General features: G+C 43.0%; 1 protein-coding gene across 2 annotated transcripts in view; it reads right to left on the bottom strand.

Annotated features, from left to right (window-relative positions):
• Positions 1-16,123, bottom strand: part of LOC136878875 (protein SERAC1) — a 315,365-nt gene that overhangs the window by 191,495 nt on the left and 107,747 nt on the right. For both annotated transcript variants that reach the window (XM_067152437.2, XM_068228827.1), the window contains exon 2: positions 8,997-9,080. In XM_067152437.2, coding sequence (XP_067008538.2) covers positions 8,997-9,080 — 84 coding nt within the window. The remainder of the gene's footprint in view (positions 1-8,996; positions 9,081-16,123) is intronic.

Raw genomic sequence — 16,123 nt, 5'->3', positions numbered from 1 at the left:
GGGTGAATAATATTGTTTATAACTTCGACTGTAGTTTATTATTCCCCGACTCTATATACCGACTTTCATTAAATTCTGTTAACGCATTTTCTCGTGGCTCGGCGTTGATATGGACTTGGCAACAAAAATACAAATTCATGAATATCTGTGTTAACAAAGCTGGTATGGTAACAATGTATGACATAAATGATCAGAAATTTAATTCTATATAACTTTAGTTATGTAGTATTTATCGATAAGACCACTAATAATATAAATATTTGAGAATTCAATTTTAGGCCTTCCCCTAAACCACCATTTCATCAGTGTGAGTAAAACGATTTACAGTCTAGATTGTAGCGGATCATCCCCCGACTTCACATACCGATTTTCATTAAATTCTCTTCAGCCATTTTCCCGTGATGCGTGTACATACATACAGACAGACAGACAGACAGACAGACAGACAGACAGACAGACAGACAGACAGACAGACAGACAGACAGACAGACAGACAGACAGAAATTACGGAAAAGTAAAACTTGCATTTCCTTGTTACTGTGGACATGACCGATACAGAAATACCATTTTTAAATTCTGAGCAATGTACAGACAAAACTCTTATTTTATATACATAGATATAGAATAACATCATCCGCAAAAAGCCTTACCTCTGATTCCACTCCTTTACTCATATCATTTATATATATAAGAAAACAAAGGTCCAATGATACTGCCTTGAGGAATTCCCCTCTTAATTATTACAGGGTCAGATAAAGCTTCACCTACTCTAATTCTCTGAGATCTATTTTCTAGAAATATAGCAACCCATTCAGTCACTCTTTTGTCTAGTCCAGTTTCACTCATTTTTGCCAGTAGTCTCCCATGAGCCACCCTATCAAATGCTTTAGACAGGTCAATCGCGATACAGTCCTTTTGACCTCCAGAATCCAAAATATCTGCTATAACTTGCTGGAATCCTACAAGTTGAGCTTCAGTGGAATAACAAAATGAGGATATTTACCCCTGAGCGCTCATTGATGATGGCAGTCAATAACAAAGTAAATTCGTGTGCTGGTATTCACGGGGCAGTGTTTTCTAAAGTGCACATACGAAGGAGATGAATTACATGTATCCTTCTTAACACATGACAGCCCCCAACCCCGCATTCCTTCACAATGGCAAGGCAGAGAATTAACTGAAGCCAGGTATCTGAGGGTGGAAACTACTAGCTCCTAAGGATCTCCTCGTTATCCTTACTAGATGATGCACATTGGTGTTATGTCCCACTAACTACTTCCACTAATTTCGGAGACGTCGATGTGCCTGATTTTTGTCCCAGTGGAGTTCTTTTACCTACCGACACGAAGCTGGCGTATATGGGAACCTTCAAATACCACTCCTTGTGGATGGGGGCGGTAGAACACCCACGGTATCCCCTGCCTGACGTCAGAGGCGACTAAAAGGCGCCCCAATGACTTAATTTGAGAGAGTGATTTTGCGACCACGGGGTCCAGATCTGAGTCTTGGCATTGCCTCCACATGTGTCAGGCTGCTCCTTCCATCTATCCTACACGACCTCTCTTGGTCAAATCTTGTTCGTTTTCGACCCCATCGAGGCCTAGGGAGTCTCATTTTCACGCCCTTCGTGGCCCTTATCTTTCTTTGGCCAATACGTTCATTTTCACGTCCTTCATGGCCGTTATCTTTCTTTGGCCAATATCTTCATTTTTGGAAGCGCCAAACACCTTCCATTTTTCCCTCTGATTAGTGTTAATAGAGGACGGTTGTCCAGTTGTACTTCCTCTTAAAACAATCACCACCACAATTACCACCACCACCACCTAGCGTTTGCGGGGTGATGTTCTTTTTAGGTGCATATATAAGGGAGATTAGCTGCATGTATCTTTGTAATACATGTCAGCAACCCCTCCCCCTCCCCCCATTTCCGAATCTCAGTTCACTAACAAGGCCGAGAATCAGCCAGTTCTCCGAGGATGGCAACTATTAGCTCTATCCGTTACACTACGGAGGTTGAACAGTAAAGCGGTGTAGCCTAAGGATCTGATGACGAATAAAAATATTGGTTTTACGTCCCAATAATATTTCCACTGTTTTCGGAGACGCCGAAGTGCCTGAATGTTGCCGCACAGGAGTTCGTTTACCCTACAGACATGAGACTGGCGTATATGGGCACCTTCAAATACCAGCAGACTGTGCCGGGATTGAGCCTACGAACCTGGGCCCAGAAGGCCACAGCTTTTGCCGTTAGAGCCACTGATCTCTACCCGAGATAAAAGTGCTACACAGAGACGTCAGTAGAATGTTCAATATGCCAGCTAATGAATTTTAGAGATTGTATATGGTAGATGAATATTATCAAGATATATGACTACAACAGTCCATACAAGCTGAACTCTTGTTTACGTATCTGTGGAGAGCGTGGGCGGTCGAGCGTGAGTAATGTGTTATGGTTCGTTGGACATTGTCTTGCGTCATGTCCAGGTCAGCGTAGTTAGACTAAACCAACTTGACAGTGTTGTACATGCAAGCACAGAAATGGTGTCCCGACGTAAACAATCAACGCTGCCCCACTCCAGTACAGAAAAGGAGGTGAGAGAGTGAAGGGGTAGTGTCGAAGGCCACTCCAATACCGGAAAGGAGGGGAGGAAGTGAACGGGTAGTACTGAAGGCAGAGTGTGTGTATTGCTATACATCCACCACTGTGCCCCTTTCAATCACAACAGTCTTGTAGCGGACTGTCTACCTGCAGCCTCTCTTTGCCTACAGCAATGCGTTAAGCGTGGAGGTGGGGGTATACCATGTTTTGTTTATACCGGGACACCATTTCTGTGCTCGCGTGTACAACGTAGTATGTTTTATAAAATCACGTTCAGGATTCATGTCGTTTTCACCTTTTCCTCTATAGCAAGTAATGCCCACTCCCTCCATATGGGATGATGCACAGAAAATCTCTACCTTAGACTGCAATAAGCACTTTAATGGGCATTCAGTTTCCCTTGTTAATACAAAAATGGTGCATGATTAGCACAGCATCTGTCTTCTCGATCTACGGAGCCAAATAACTTAAGTTTTTTACACGGCTAAAAGAAATGATCACTTTTTATATGTTCATACTTCCACGAGGGGCTGCCTGGCCGGTGCGGTAAAGGCGTGCTCGGAAGGACGTGGGTTCGATACCCGTCAGGAAGTAGAAAATTTAAGAATCGAGATTTCCACTTCCGGGGTTTACATGGCCATGAGGCACACACACACACACACACACACACACACACACACACACACACACACACACACACACACACACACACACACACACACACACACACACACACACACACACACACACACACACACACACACACACACACACACACACACACACACACACAAATACCAGGTTACACGCTGGAGGCAAGGGCGGCCGGGCATCGAGGTAGCCCACTCGACCCCATCAAGTGCGGAGGTTACGAATTCTGGAAGCTTTTACCTTCCTCCCCTCTCAGAGCCTTCATGGCCTGTACGGAGATGACTTTGCTTTTGCATACTTCCACGATAAGTATACTAAAATAAAAACAAAACATCCAACGAAAACAAACCACCTTCTTTGCAACAATAAGAACTGAAACGAAAAACTACTATTACTACTACTAGTTATGCCTTTGCTGGCAGGACCTGGTGTTTACAGTGCACTATGTCTTCTGGTATGGGCTAGAGCAATTTTGTTACTTTCATTGATTTGTCTCTGTCTTATCCTTGGCTTTGACAATATGAAAGTGCCTGAGGTGTGAGCGATGCTAGTAATGCTATTCCTTCTGCAGCCAGTCCCTGCTATGAATGGTGTGAAAATGTTGCTCAAAGGGTCGGTTGGTGCATACATTTCAGTAGGCATGGCAGACTGATATGTAATTGCAACTTCTGGCTCAGTGAGGAAAGCAACGGGAAACTACCTCTCCTCATTTCCTTAGTACGCCTCTTCAGTAATGCCTAGGCCATCTATGACAGCTGATGGCAGAGCTGTTGAGGATCCAACCAGCCTTAGGGCTGAAGACAACATAGATATACCGGGTGGTACAGCTGCCCCTATTTTTCCCGAATATATGCAACCAGCTAGGACGTAAATGCCTCTTAGTCCCATCTTGCGCAGCACCTTACAGCAATGTTATGTGCAGTTAACCCGATGTAGACTTCTACGCACAATGGAAAAATGGTACAAGAGGCAGTAAGTGAGGTCCATCTCAAAAACACTGTACCATTTTATGTAGAGCGGTGTCCAATACTCTACTAATTTTTACGAAATGTTACTATACTGTACAAACCATAAACACGCCTATAGCTCTCGGTAGAGAATTGCGCACCTGATTGGTCCAAGAGGCCATTTTCTTTTGATAGAAAGGGCGGTCGTGGTATCCTAGAAAACGTGATAGGGTAAGACCAATTACAGACATGTCAATGCACCACCATTTTGTACAGTCTCATCACATCGAAATTGATAGAAACGTGTTTTGCACTGTAGTTTATAATCTGTGGCACGCAAATGCTGTACAGCAGATGTGATAGCTTACGCCATGTAATTACTACCGTTAGAGCGATCAAAAAAGGCATAAAACGGGACCATAAGGCTGTAACTCATCAGTAACTTGTCGAAGCGGGAACTTCCGCTCTCCTCGTGAATACAGAGTTACATGGATGGCGCTTGTACGTTGCAAATAGCTGCGCGGAATTACGTATGGAAGACGTACCTCGATAGGTTACTTGAAGCAGGAAGGGTTCCAACCATTCTTGAGTCATGCATTTTTTAATGTCATTTCGTATTCGCCTAGGCATCGTTTACGAAGACCTTTCTGAAGTCTCCGATATTCTTCTACGGAAGTTATAATAAACAGGTATCATAAATATCGCCACATACTCACCGATTGCGAATACCACCTGAAACATAACGCTGGACTCATTCAACCAAGTAACGCGTAGAAAATGGTTGCAACTATCTGGGCGTAAGAGAGACGCGATTCTTTAGTTCACTGTGCTGTTTGCACATTTGAGTTCAGAACTTTTAACATCAACGATCAGTATCGAAGCGATAGCCTAGGTAATTCCATTAGTACAGAGCTACGAGACCAATTCTTTGTCGCCTGCAGTGGCTACATGGCACCAATCGCAGCGAGCGTACGAAATGTTAGCAGGCATTTAGAGTTCGAATCTAGTTACGAGCTTTCCAATTTTATTTTTATATTATACTTGTAAGGCCATTCGTAATAAATATTTAACGTTCTTAAGTCTCAAAAGTAATTTTCCACCTTTACAAAGAAAGCATACATACGAAAGGAATAATAACATGCGACTTCCATATGGCAAACGACTACAGGGAATGAAGCGCAGTGCACGTGTTGTCAACATTCTGACCCACCCACTCAACCAAGCAACTGCGCACGTTCGACTCGAAGACCAACTAACAGCGGTCTACACTTCATACGTAGGGCACATGAAACAGCATATCGTAATCCTTGCAGCAACGTGTGAGCACGTACTGTACGGTTAGCACGAAAGCAAACATTATGTATTCACGGGATGATTATGTGAATATGGTACTACTTTATGGAGAAGCAAGGCAAAATGCACGGGAAGCCAGACGCTTGTATCAAGAACGATTTCCTGGACGAAGGCTGCCAACTGCAGATACATTTCGACGTGTTGAAAGACGGTTGCGTGCAACGGGGTCATTTCATACATTACCCCCCGTTCGGGATGCTCCAGTGACGTCTGGAAATAACGACGAAGCTGTTCAAAATGCAATTGCATACAACCCGCACACAAGCTCACGGGCCATAGGAAATGAACTGAACATCAGTCATGTATCTGTACTGCGAATATTGCACCGCCATAAATTCCACCCTTTCCATCAACAGCTGCACCAGAAACTTCACGGAGATGACTTTCCAAAACGGATAGAATTTTCGCAATGGATATTACAAAGAGTTGAAGCTGATGCGAATTTCTTAATGGACATTCTCTTTAGTGATGAATCCAGATTTCACAACAACGGAACTGTTAATCGTCACAACTTCCATTACTGGAGCGTTGTAAATCCTCACTGGATCAGGGGAGCTCGATTTCAGGTACAATGGGGCGTCAACGTGTGGTGCGGGATACTAGGTGACAAGATAATTGGACCATATTTCTTCGAAGGAAACCTCACGGGACGACGCTATCTAGAGTTTCTTCGTGAGTACCTTCCACTCTTATTGGAGGATGTGCCCCTTATGACACGGTTACGGATGTGGTTCCAGCAGGATGGAGCTCCCCCACATTGGTCGTTGGCAGTACGGAACCATTTGCATAGGACATATCCTGGACGATGGATTGGACGAGGGGGTCCGGTCACACGGCCGGCTAGATCACCTGACCTTACTCCACTCGACTTTTTCCTCTGGGGTTATTTAAAGGAAAGAGTCTATGAGCAGGAGCCTGAGAGCCCGAATCATTTACGGCGGCTCATCACGGAAGCCTGCAGGCAGATTCCACCACATATGTTGCAGCAAGCAAGAATGTCTCTCCTCCACCGTGCTCAGATGTGCATTAACGAAGCAGGTGGTCATTTTGAACATTTGCTTCATTAATCGAATGGCCATGCATAAGCCCATCGCACCGCTGTCGGTACAAGCTCACTTTATTGCAAATAGCTCTTTTAAGAGCTCCTTAAAAAACAAACATAGCTGAGTACCTGCAATATGAGAACTGATCATGATTTAGATTTGTCGTCAACAACACGACTCTCACGAACATCAACAACGCAATAAAAATATTCGTCGTACACAGGACTCAAACCGCCTACTAACGAACACCGGTACTCTCCTCTAACTTTTAGCAAGCTCGGCTATCACAGGTTGCTGTTTAGCGCTGTTGTGTTGCTGCTACTTCTAGTCATTCACCAATAATATTCTCTGTACAGGACGTTTCTGCGACACATAATTTGCACGATTCTTTACCATCAATCGGTATTTTATCATTAATGCTGATTTGTATGACAAGAATAAACGAATTATGGAAAGCGTTGTAAGAGCAGACATTGTAGTGAGTAGTCAAGGTCAATATTTTTAGGTTCGACTATAATCTGCGGGTTGCATAAAACTGCGTGAATAGGGGCAGCTGTACCACCCGGTATACTACTGGTTCCCATTCATCCCTTGAAGGGGGAGGTAGGCCTCTTAGACGGTGCAGCTGGCCTCACAGATCAGGAGATGTGTAGTGAAGGGAGACGGTTGGCGGCCGTAGTCTATAGTAGGAACTGTGCCAGCATTCGCCTTAGTGCAGCAGAATGCGAAACCACGGAAAACCATTCTCAAGACAGCCGACGGTGGAGACCGGCCCCTCTCCGTCTCCAGAATACAGAGGCATAGAACTGCGGTAGAGCCTCCTCTACTCGGTCGGTTGGCTGGCTGGCTGGTCGGAATGCAGAACTGTCCAATCACGGACCAGCCGTGGCCACTTGTAGGCCGAAATCTGCCCTGCATCCGCCAGCGAACGAAAAGCGTCATAAACGAAGTGTCATAAACAAAGTGGCCCCTGGCGATACACCAAAATGGCTACGTGGTCCTTAAGCGTCTTAACAAGGAGTATTGGCACTCCTCGCATGGATAAAAGCTTCTAAACGCCTTCTTATGCTTCTCACAAGGTGCCGTACGTTTAATTGAGCCAAAGGCTCCATACTTTTCGAAGAGTGTCTTCAAGGCCTTGTAGTGTTTGAGGTGGTGAACTTTACCCCTCACTCGGATGCGTTGCTCCAGCTGGTCCCAGGCCGATGGGATTCAAGTTGGCACTTTTGAATGACCACTCCATTCGTTGAACATGGTGCTCTGGCAGGAATCTCCGAACGATGTTCCCATCATGAACTCTTACCATTATTATGCATGAACACCGCGTTTTCTCCATGTTGCCTAGCGTGAAGAATCACATGTACCAATAATATCCCGTTAACGTACTGTCAAGCAGTCAAGGATCTACTGCGAATGATCAGGAGATCGGTCTTAGAGTCAAGACTTATGTCTGCCCACACCGTAATAGATTCACCACTATAAGGAATGGTGGTCTGTACAGCTGTCGGATGAAATCGGTCCCCACGTCTTCTCGATACTCGCAAACAATCATGCGAACGATATAACACGAAATGAGATTCATCCGAGAACAGCACAGGACGTCAGTGTCTTATCTGCCAGTGCAGATGATCATTAGCAAACCTCCAGTCTCCTGCCACGATGTCCTCCGTCCAGTGCGGGTTGTCGCGATCTTATCGATCGAAGCCTATTTCTGACTGTTTGGTCACAAACTCGTACTCCACAATCCTGCCTGAGGTCCACCTGTAGAGCTTGTGCTCTAACATAACGGGTTTAGAGAGCTTGTAGATGCATAGAACTATCCTGCCCTGGTGTTGTTTACATTGGGCAGCCCGTGTCTGGCAGCACTTCCTGTCTCCTGGAAATGTTTCGACAAGTACCAAATCGTATTCTGAGTAACCCGTAGCATTCTGGCAACGTACTTCTGAGAGTAGCCTCCTCGAAGCAGTGTAAGCACACGATTGGCTTCATTCGACAATTGATTTTCCCGTTGCCTACCTCGGTAAACAGACAAACCTTCACACACACTTTGAACTGAGACACTAGTAACTTTCAACTAACACGGCAATTTTCAAAACATCCGAATGGCAGTGGAGGCCTCGGTTACGTAAACAGGACGAAATGGGTACTGCCATCTGCTTTAGCACAAAGAAGAAAAATAACATTTTAATTTACTAAGCAACACCTGTATTACAGCCGTTATGCAAGTGTGAGTCTTCAGCCTTGCTAATGTTCATGAGAACATCTATAAAAGGCGCAATATTTTAAATAAATACGGTACTGTCATAGAAGGAACAGATACACTTTATGAATAGAACATTTAGTACTGATTCCGTAACGTTTTATTACACAAGATTATACAAGTTGTACACTTCTAACACTTACATGATGGGGTGTCTGGGTGCGGTTAGCTTGGTACACAGCTGCTCCTCGTGGCCCGCGCCGCACTGGTTGCTCGCTGCTGGCCCACTGTAACAAGGAAAATAACATTTTCTTTTACTTCTGAACGCAGGCGCCCGTAGAAAACCCATCAGCTTTCATGAATGGATTATTAGACTGAAAAAATCCACAGTTCGAGCCCTTCAGGCAAGCATCTCAATGTTGGAAACATCCTAGGGATATGAGATACGAATTTTAGGTAAATATAATAAAGCATGAGAATATATTCTTTATTTATAAAAATTACAATCTTTTTCTTAATCAACATTATCCGGTCGATTAGATCACGGCCGACTTGATGCGTCGCTCTAGAGCGAGGGATCCAGTCGGCCGTGATTAGATTAACATTTTGCCTTGTTCTACCACTACAAGCGCTAATGTGAGTCAATGCATTGTTTCACTTAAGCACTACTATGAGCGCCAATTTGAATCAATGCACAGTTTCACTTAAGCCCTTAGAACTACATTCGGTGTGCACGTTTTTCAAAAATCAAACAACGCTTGAGGGTATTGAACCAAGGAATAAATTTCAGAAAGAATTATGTAAATAAGTTAATTTGGCTATTTTGAATCAAAAAGAAAACGAGTAAAGAAACAAGCGATTTTAGGCTGCTTTACCGGAAATGCATTCAGGCCGGAAGTCATTTTCGAAATTAGTTTTCTTAGTTTGATCGAGACCGGAAATCATTTTCGAAATTTGTTTTCTTAGTTTGATAGAGCTATCTATGACTCACATTTTGAAACCTTTCCGGGCCCTTTAGTCCATCAAATTTCGGCAAAATTGAGGAAATTGTTTAATTTTACGTTTTTCATAGTATGAGGACCCCTAGTTTGTCTGCTAAGAAAGGTTTTCAAAATTAAAACAATTAAATTTACTCCATTATAGTAACTGTTGAAAATGCTCTCCCTTAGCCTGCGGACATGCGTTGTAGCGTGTGATGATATTCTCGGTTCACTTTCTGGAATTCAGGCTCATGAATATTCAAAATTTCGGTGCGAATTTCAGCGCACTACAGCACACGAAAACAGGCTGTTCAAGAACTTAATTCAGAAGCCCGCACTAAACCGATCAATTACTTCTGTATAATGAAAGCTATAATGTTGTACGCTGTACGGCTCCTTATCGCAGAGTAGCTGGAACCATGACATCACTGGGTGAGCTATACGGATCAGGCGGCTATTGCATCATTTACTCGCCCAGACACGGCACAAGGAATAACCGGCAACTCGACTGAAGCTCGCACTGCAGTATTCAGCTAATTTGATCAGGGAACGAGCCTGCTGCTAGAACAGAGATATTCATGCATGACAGCCTCGAACCAGACGCATTACTGCTCAGTCGAAGTGGGCGATATTTGAACGGTGAGCTGTGTGTACCAATCTAAACCCGAAACTCGATAACAGGCTCACTGGGTGATCAAACTACAAGTTGTTGCCTTGTTTCTGCTCCACGCGAGTGCGCTGCAGAGTTATACACAGTGATGGTGGAAAGAAGAAAGACGTGCAATCACCAATGAATGTGGCAGCAATGCACTACGGTGCGAGTCACTTCAACTTCTGAGCTGTTCAATTCTGCCCAGACTCGTTCTGCTCATTGTGATCAGACAGCGTGGGCAGTTCGATAGAATAATTTGTTCTGTGATGTTCGGCGTCTTTTCTACCTTGGTTCTTTCAAACGTTCATTGACCCCACTGATCGAAGAACAAGCTTTGAACGAGTCTAGACTTGGAAATAATGAGACACGCATCTCTTAAAAATGAGTTTGAACGAGTCTACCCCTGTTCTATACAGCTCTACCCTACACTTTCTGGTCCATTCAGTCCCACTTTTTCCGGAATTCATGACCCGTTTAGCATGATTCGTCAATTCGACTTGGAGTGAACGGGCCATTGTAGCACGATGTAACGTTAATTAACCACTAAACTTCGTTTGCACGCTCACAACAAACATCCCGAAACTACTGATTAAATATCACTGTACCGGGTGGTACACCCCCACGCCGCTAATTCAAACTTTGCGCCAGTTGAAACTCCTCTTCTGGAGGAAGTCTGAACTTAATCTACTGTGTTAATTTTCAAGTTTCTCAGAAGATGTCCCTACTTGTAAATTTTGTAGTTTCTGAACTGAGTCGTTTTCGATGTATTTTTGTTTTACCTGTAGTAAGAAGTGCGGACATTCTCTTCCAGATGGCACTACTGAAGAACTACAATTATGCACCCTAGTGCGAAGTGAAAGAACTGTGTTTTTTGGAGAAATTTTGAATTCATAAGTTTGTTCTGTGTTAAATTGCTTTCAGTCATTGTTTAAGTTGGCAATATTAACCCTTTCTTTCCGCCAGTTTTGAATTTGACCAATAAGGAATTTCTGTAATTAATTTTCCACCAATAATGTGTTTCTTCTTCATCTAGTGTAGGGGTTTTCGTTGTTAGCCAATAAAATTCTTGTGGGAGGGTGTTCTCATTCCTGAAACGCCTCGAACTTTCCACGAGGGTATATAAACTGCTGATTTTCGGGTCTCCGCGCCACTTCAGTAACATCTATCAGTGTGTAAAGTACGTAGCAGGGGGCGGGAAGCGCCTCTTTCTTCGGGCAGCAGTTCTGCCACCAGGTAATGGCCGTTTAATAACTTCTTTTCTGGCTAGCTCAGCAGTTTAACTCTCGGGGCAGGTCCGAAGCCTTTCTACCATGTAACATTTCCCCTAAAATGTAAAGACACTTGTATCAGTTCTGTCTTTTAAACTACATATTGGGATAGAGAGTGCTTAACCCTCTCGAGCTCCCACTCATATTGCTTTGAGGTGAACTTATTTTCTCAACCGCTTCTTCCTGAATGTAATGTAAAGTCTCTCTTTCTATAAGTCACCTCTCTAGTATGGGATTAGCCCTTGCATTAGCGGCCTAGTGCCAAGTAGGTTTTAGTAAAATATATTAGGAGTGCAGTTTTGCCTCCTCTCAAGTTGGTATTGTGGAGGCCAGGTAATATTTCTGTTTCTTCACTGAATAGGCCTCAGTAGGTTGGGTATTTTTACCCCTGTGTATATGTCCTTGGAGGACAACTTGAAAGTGGAGTTTGGTGTGGCCTTTGATAGGCTTAAATTTTAAGGGCGGGTCGCTCTTTCTTGAAATTTGTTTCTGCGTGCCTCAAGGAGGCTTTACTGTGTAATTGGGAGCAAGAGCTCCTGGGCATGATTGGGGTCTTCTGCCCCTTTGTTGAATCTTGTATATCGTAAAGTTGGGCTCATTGCTCAAGAATTATGTGTCTGGCTCTTGGAGCCCAAATCCTGTAACACTGTAATTGTACATTCTCGATTGGTTGCTTTGCTACTCTGTACCTGCCACTCTTGTTATTTCTTGATTTTGCAAAGAAAATATAACCTTGTTAAATTAACTTTAATTTCGTATTTTGAGACCTGTTCACCCCAGCTCCTTCTTTCACCTCTGCACATCCACAATACTCCGTAACAATCACTATTCGTGCGAGGAAAAGTAAATCATTAAACGATTAGCGTTTATTGCAGTCCGACTCTTCGGGTGAATGGTCAGCGTACTGGTCTTCGGTTCAGAAAGCATCGGGTTTGATTCCCGGCTGGGCCGTGGATTTCAACTTTGTTTAATTTATCCAGCCGGGGGCTGGGGGGGGGGGGAAGAGTGCAAGAAAAAGTAATTCCGATGAATTACAGTTACCCGAGCAATATTTTACTCGGTTACACTTACAAATTACAATTCCAACAGGTACACTGAAGCTCGTTGAAATCGGTTGGACGCAGGGTCTGGCTTCTCCTTGAGAGACTAAACACGATACCTTGGAACATTCATAATATTTTTTTTCCTCATAATTCTTATTTAAGTTCGTGACTTCCAGCATTTCAAATAATTTTCCATTTATTTTACAAAATATTTGGTTTTTAATTTGTCATCGCTAAACCGAAGTATACCTTTGCATTTGCTGTAAAGACGCTCTACAGGACACTTGAAGGAATACTTTTGTTTAATTTGAAGAACATCCGCAGCAGTGGTTGATATTGTAGGATAAGTTTAACGCCTCGTGAAGTACTGGAGATATAAGAAAGTACGCAGGCCATCAAGAAATTACGATTCCCTATTTCTTTGCTTGTAAAGTACATGTATTTAGCAAGGAAACATGAGCATGCGTGATAGATCTATGACGTAGCAATCACATACCGGCCGAACAAGTCCCGCCTAGTGTCAGTAGCGCAGCAGCAGTATCTCGTGTTCTTTCTCCTGCCGCCTGCGAGGTTCGGTTTGTGATACAGATTCTATGGAAATTGCTACAGGCCATTCAAAACAAGAGGTGTGGAATGCTAAGTGTAGGTGCTGTGCTGATCCATGGCAGTACTCGCCCGCATACGCCTCACCCACTGTTCTGCAGGAGTTCGGCTGGGAGGTGTTTGATCATCCGCCGTACAGTCCTGATCTTGTTCCCAGTGATTGCCACCTTCTCTTGCACCTCAAGAAATTCCTGTCCGCATGTAAGAATTTTCACACGGACGAAGAGATGAAGACGAATGTCACACGCTGGTCCATTCCCAGGCAGCACACTTCTACGACATCGGCATACAAATGATAACACGACATGACAAGTGTCAATTGTGGTGGTGATTATCTCGAAAAATAGCTCCAACATTGCTGTACCGGGTAACAATACAGTTTTCCATGCACTCGTACTTCATCCAGCACCGGTGAAGCTTCCGATTCTGCTGTAAAACTGAACATGATATCTTCATTATCACTTTTTCCCCTTTCTGTTCCATGCGACGTATATCGATTACTAGAATGTATATTACTAGAATGTAGTCTATCGATTACAATCAATCAATCAATCAATCAATCAATCAATCAATCAATCAATCAATCAATCAATCAATCAATCAATCAATCAATCAATCAATCAATCATACAATCAATCAATCAATCAATCAATCAATCAATCAATCCACTGCAATTAGGGCAGTCGCCCAGGTGGCATATTCACTATCTGTTGTTTTCCTAGTCTTTGTTTAAATGATTGCAAATAATATGGAAATTTATTGAACATCTCCCTTGGTAAATTATTCCAATCCCTAACTCCAATTCCTATAAACAAATATTTGCCCCAATTTGTCCTCTTGAATGCCAACTTTATCTTCACATTGTGATCTTTCCTACTTTTAAAGACACCACTCAAACTTATTCGTCTACTAATGTCATCCACGCCATCTCTCCACTGACAGCTCGGAACATACCACTTAATCAAGCAGCTCGTCTCCTTTCTCCCAATTCTTCCTAGCCGAAATCTCGCAACATTTTTGTAACGCTACTCTCTTGTCGGAAATAACCCAGAACAAATCGAGCTGTTTTTCTTTGGACTTTTTCCAGTTCTCGAATCAAGTAATCCTGGTGAAGGTCTCATACACTGGAACCATACTCTTGTTGGGGTCTTACAAGAGACATATTGCCCTCTCTTTTACATCCTTACTACAACCCCTAAATAGCCTCATAACCATGTGCACAGACCTGCACCCTTTATTTACAATCATATTTATGTGATTACCCCAATGAAGTTCTTTCCTGATATTGAGACCTAGGTACTTACAACGATCCCCAAAAGGACCTTTCACCCCATGAAAGCAGTAATTAAAACTGAGAGAACTTTACCTATTTGTGAACCTCACAACCTGACTTTTAAACCCGTTTATCATACCATTGCCTACTGTCCATCTCAAAACAATATCGAGGTCATTTTGCAGCTGCTCACAATCATTTAACTTATTTATTACTCTGTACAGAATAACATCATCTCCGAAAAGCCTTATCTCTGATTCCATTTCTTTACTCATATCATTGATATGTATATAATAAAACATAAATGTCCAATAATACTGCCTTGAGGAATTCCTCTCTTATTACAGGGCCAGATAAAGCTTCGCCTACTATAATTCTCTGAGATCTATTTTCTAGTCTAGGAGTGTAGACATCCATTCAGTCACTCCTTTGTCTAGTCCAATTGCACTCATTTTTGCAAATAGTCTCCCATGATCTACCCTATCAAATGCCTTAGATAGGTCAATCGCGATACAGTCAACTTGACCTCCTGAATTCAGGATATCTGCTATATCCTGCTGGAATTCTACAAGTTGAGCTTCAGTGGAATAACCGTTCCTATTTATTATTCCTAAACCCAAACTGCCTTCTATCAAATCAGTTATTAATTTCGCAAACATGTCTAATATAATCAGAAGAAATACTTTCCCAAAGCTTAAATGCAATGCATGTCAAACTGACTGGCCTGTAATTTTCAGCTTTATGTCTATCACCCTTTCCTTTGTACACATGGGCTACTATAGCAACTCTCCATTCAATTGGTATAGCTCCTTCATGCAAACAATGATCAAATACGTACTTCAGATTATGGTATTATATCCCAACCTATTGTATTTATTATATCTCCCGAAACCTTATCAATTCCAGCTGCTTTTCTAGTTTTCAACTTTTGTGTCTTACTGTAAATACCATTGTAAATGCCACTGTTATATTTACTGCAACCGAGAATGATGTGGTTAAGATCGGCAAGTTCCTCTTGATCCTTGTCGCACATAGGAGAATCCACCACTATTCTACGAAGATGATTTGGGTAGCAGCCATGCCCGAGACGCATGCGTATCACGGACATTAGATGGCGGCGCCTACTAAGACGTAATTTGTCAAACCAGAGTCTTGTTGGAATGTGAGGTTGGTTAGCAGCGTAGTGTCGTCGTTTAATCCCCTGCGTTATGTTCCAGTTATTCGACCAGTCATTGCGAGATTTGCTGCGAAGTAATGGCATGAAGTCCGTATATGGAATCGCCATAGCGTTATAGGTTCCATCTAAGAAGCTCTGCTTGTGAAATGAGTTCTGTTCCTAGGAGAGGACGCCGAAGGAGATGTGCTGTTTTACGAAGATGTCAGAGCTCGAACTAAGGTCGAGTTAACCATTTCCGCAATAGGGAAAGAAGTCCGTTGGCTCGGAACACTATTCACGATGGAACCTTTATTGAATTATGCAGGGAAGGGTTATTACATGAAATATGTATGCT

This window comes from Anabrus simplex, chromosome 8, assembly GCF_040414725.1.
Source record: "Anabrus simplex isolate iqAnaSimp1 chromosome 8, ASM4041472v1, whole genome shotgun sequence".
Taxonomy (NCBI): domain Eukaryota; kingdom Metazoa; phylum Arthropoda; class Insecta; order Orthoptera; family Tettigoniidae; genus Anabrus; species Anabrus simplex.
The sequence above is the reverse complement of the archived record's forward strand: the minus strand, read 5'-3'. Positions and strand labels throughout refer to the sequence as shown.